Source organism: Mandrillus leucophaeus, unplaced genomic scaffold (genome assembly GCF_000951045.1).
Source record: "Mandrillus leucophaeus isolate KB7577 unplaced genomic scaffold, Mleu.le_1.0 Scaffold342, whole genome shotgun sequence".
NCBI classification, from domain to species: Eukaryota; Metazoa; Chordata; class Mammalia; order Primates; family Cercopithecidae; genus Mandrillus; species Mandrillus leucophaeus.
The window spans coordinates 1433327-1436161 of record NW_012103610.1 but is presented as its reverse complement, the minus strand read 5'-3'; the positions used below and the strand labels follow the sequence as shown (position 1 = coordinate 1436161).

The window sequence follows — 2835 nt, the reverse complement described above, 5'->3', positions numbered from 1 at the left end:
GGGCCTTGTTCTGTCACTCAGGCTGGAGTGCAGAGGCGCAATCACAGCTCATTGCAACCTCAAACTCCTGGGTTTAGCCAGTCCAACCACCTCGGCCTTCCGAGTAGCTAGGACCACAGGCATGTACCATCATGCCCAGCCCATTTCTGCTCTCTTGCTTTTTATTTTCCTCATCAGGTTATAGCTAGCACATAATGATCTTCAGATGTTTTTGTAAGAATGAACAGTTGAATAAGGCTCTTAAATAATACCAAAACATCACTGTTAATGTCTTTTTACGTGATGGTTGCATAGGTTAGCTGCTGCTGAAGGCTTGGAGCCAAAGTATCGGATTCAGGAACAAGAAAGCAGTGGAGAGGAGGATAGTGACCTCTCACCTGAAGAACGAGGTAGTTTATTTCCTTTACTGCTTGCAGCATGATGCTAGTACTTTTTGCTAAGATAAATCCATTATTTGGAAGATGAGCAAATGGTTTTCATTTTGGGGACACAGAGTGGGGGAAAATGAAAGCAACATCTTTAAAATTCAGATACTACTTGTGTGTTTTGTTGTGTAACAGTTTTTTACCCCTGATTTCAAGAATATGGGGAAGTATTACCATCTTTAAAGTAATTATAAGTATTATTTTCTTTGTACTTTTTAGTGCAGAGTAGATACTCAGTGAATACTTTTTAAATTAATGCTTTTCAAGTCATTGAGTGTTTGGATGGTCTTCAAGTGGATAGCTGGAAGAGCTGATTTCCCAATTGCGTATGTTTTTTCTGTCGTTAGACAGTGGTGCAGCTTCACAAATGAACCAACGTGATGCAGAGTGAAGGTCTGTATTAGGTCCCATCAATCAAAAGGAGCAGGAGCGTCACAGGAAAGGAGATGGAGACAGCCCTCCCCTTCAGAGGGATGGCAGAGGGTCTTGTAGGCCATTCAGCACATACACAGTTAAGGCATTGCTGCCTGCTCATGCTTTTCTGTTTCTACAAGTAAAAGTGGTTACCTATGGAGGCTGGGAGAAAAGGAATGTGTCTTATCTTGTTGCATTTTATACTTTTTGATTCATGTGAATGTATAATCTTCTCAAGAATTAAAAAATTGTATATAGTTTATTTGCAACTATTTTTAAAGGAAAATCCAAGCCTTCGGGTAGAGGGGAAAGATACAAGAAAAGCACATACTCACAAAAAAGAGGAAGAAGGAAAATACGGTAGAAACCTACCTCAAGTGTTGCAGCGTAGGGACTACCTATCCTGGGAAGAAACTGAGAAACTTTAGAACGAAGTCTCTGGATCTTTGTCGTATAGCTGCTAAGATATCATTTGCTAGTCTTTCCTGTCATCTTCAGAATATAGCCTGTTCAACAGAGCTATGGTGGTCTGAACCTAATATTTGTACGAGAGAAATTTTACATGTAGCATATTCTCAAGTTGTATTATATCTCTTCAACTTTGAGTGACTTCCAATTTATATTCCCAAAATATACCCCAAAAGATCCTTGAGAAGTATTTCAAATAGAAATAGTTTCTGGAGTTTGTTTCCTCGTTACTCTTTAAAAACATGATCTATTGAGAATAAGGAATTTTTTGTTAATGTATACTGTCAGTTTTAATTGAGGGATCTTTTTCTCAAGTTGTAATTCCACGAGTCAACCAGCAGGGGGAGCCATTTGACTAATTATAATTTCATTAATTCATGTTCCACTGGTGGGGTTGTTATTGAATTATATAGATGTTACATGGCTGAAAAATTTTTGTCTATTGACAGTAGACAGCTTAGGGAGAAAATTGTAACTCACAGCATAGCAATTAAGATTATTGTCTATGGAGACAAACCTAAGTTTGTGCTTCAGGTATGCTACTTGGCTAATTTGCATAATTTCTCTGAGCCTCGGTTTTCTCATTTCTAAATTGGGAGCTGTAAAAATATTTTGGTGACTATTAAATGAGTTAAAACAGTTAAAGCACTTAGCACTGATCTTGGCATATTGTGAGGACTCACTAAATGTTAACTTTTAACAACTTCAGATATTCCCCCATAAAAAGTAAAAGTAGGTATAAAAAGAATAATTCACTTGTTGTGTTCATATAAATCGTCTACCTTAACCTTTTTAAATGCTAGTTATGACTTAATAAAGAATCATGATGGCCGGGCGCGGTGGCTCACGCCTGTAATCCCAGCACTTTGGGAGTCTGAGGCAGGAGGATCTCTTGAGGCCAGGAGTTTGAGACCAGCCTGGTCAACATGGCGAAACCTCACCTCTATTAAAACTACAAAAATTAGCCGGGCGTGGTGTTGTGCGCCTCTAATCCCAGCTACTCGGTAGGCTGGGGCACAAGAATCGCTTGAACCTGGGAGGTGGAGGTTGTAGTGAACTGGTATCATGCCACTGCACTCCAGCCTGGGTGACAGAGTGAGCCTTTATCTTAAATAAACAAATAATCATGATGCACAGTTTGAAAAACACTGGCTCATACTGAGAAAATAATAGAACAAATGCACAATATATTATATATATATGTCTTACAAACATTGAAGATTGCTGATGTACCTTCACAAAATAAAAACAAACCAAAAGAAACATTGAAAACTTAAAGGGGGGAAATCAGAAATCTTTAACCAAGAATAGGGAATTAAATTATAACTCAACTTGTAATGATTTAAAAACTATGTAAATCATTATGTCCATGGCAGAATGTTTACTGTATGTTCATATACTTTATTGTCTAAACTGGGTAATTATTACAGTTTTTTTTTTTTTTTTTTTGAGACAGAGTCCTGCTCTGTTGCCCAGGCTGGAGAGCAGTGGTGTGATCTCTGCTCATTGCAACCTCTGTCTCCCGGGT

At 38.3% G+C, this 2835-nt stretch overlaps 1 protein-coding gene across 3 annotated transcripts in view; it reads left to right on the top strand.

Moving 5' to 3' along the window:
- Nucleotides 1–2835, top strand: part of PPP1R2 (protein phosphatase 1, regulatory (inhibitor) subunit 2) — a 37274-nt gene that overhangs the window by 29734 nt on the left and 4705 nt on the right. For 2 of the 3 annotated variants that reach the window (XM_011988967.1, XM_011988966.1), the window contains one exon: nucleotides 295–389. In XM_011988967.1, coding sequence (XP_011844357.1) covers nucleotides 295–389 — 95 coding nt within the window. Of the gene's footprint in view, nucleotides 1–294; nucleotides 393–2835 lie in introns of all 3 variants that reach the window. The other variant, XM_011988965.1, reaches the window with a different exon arrangement.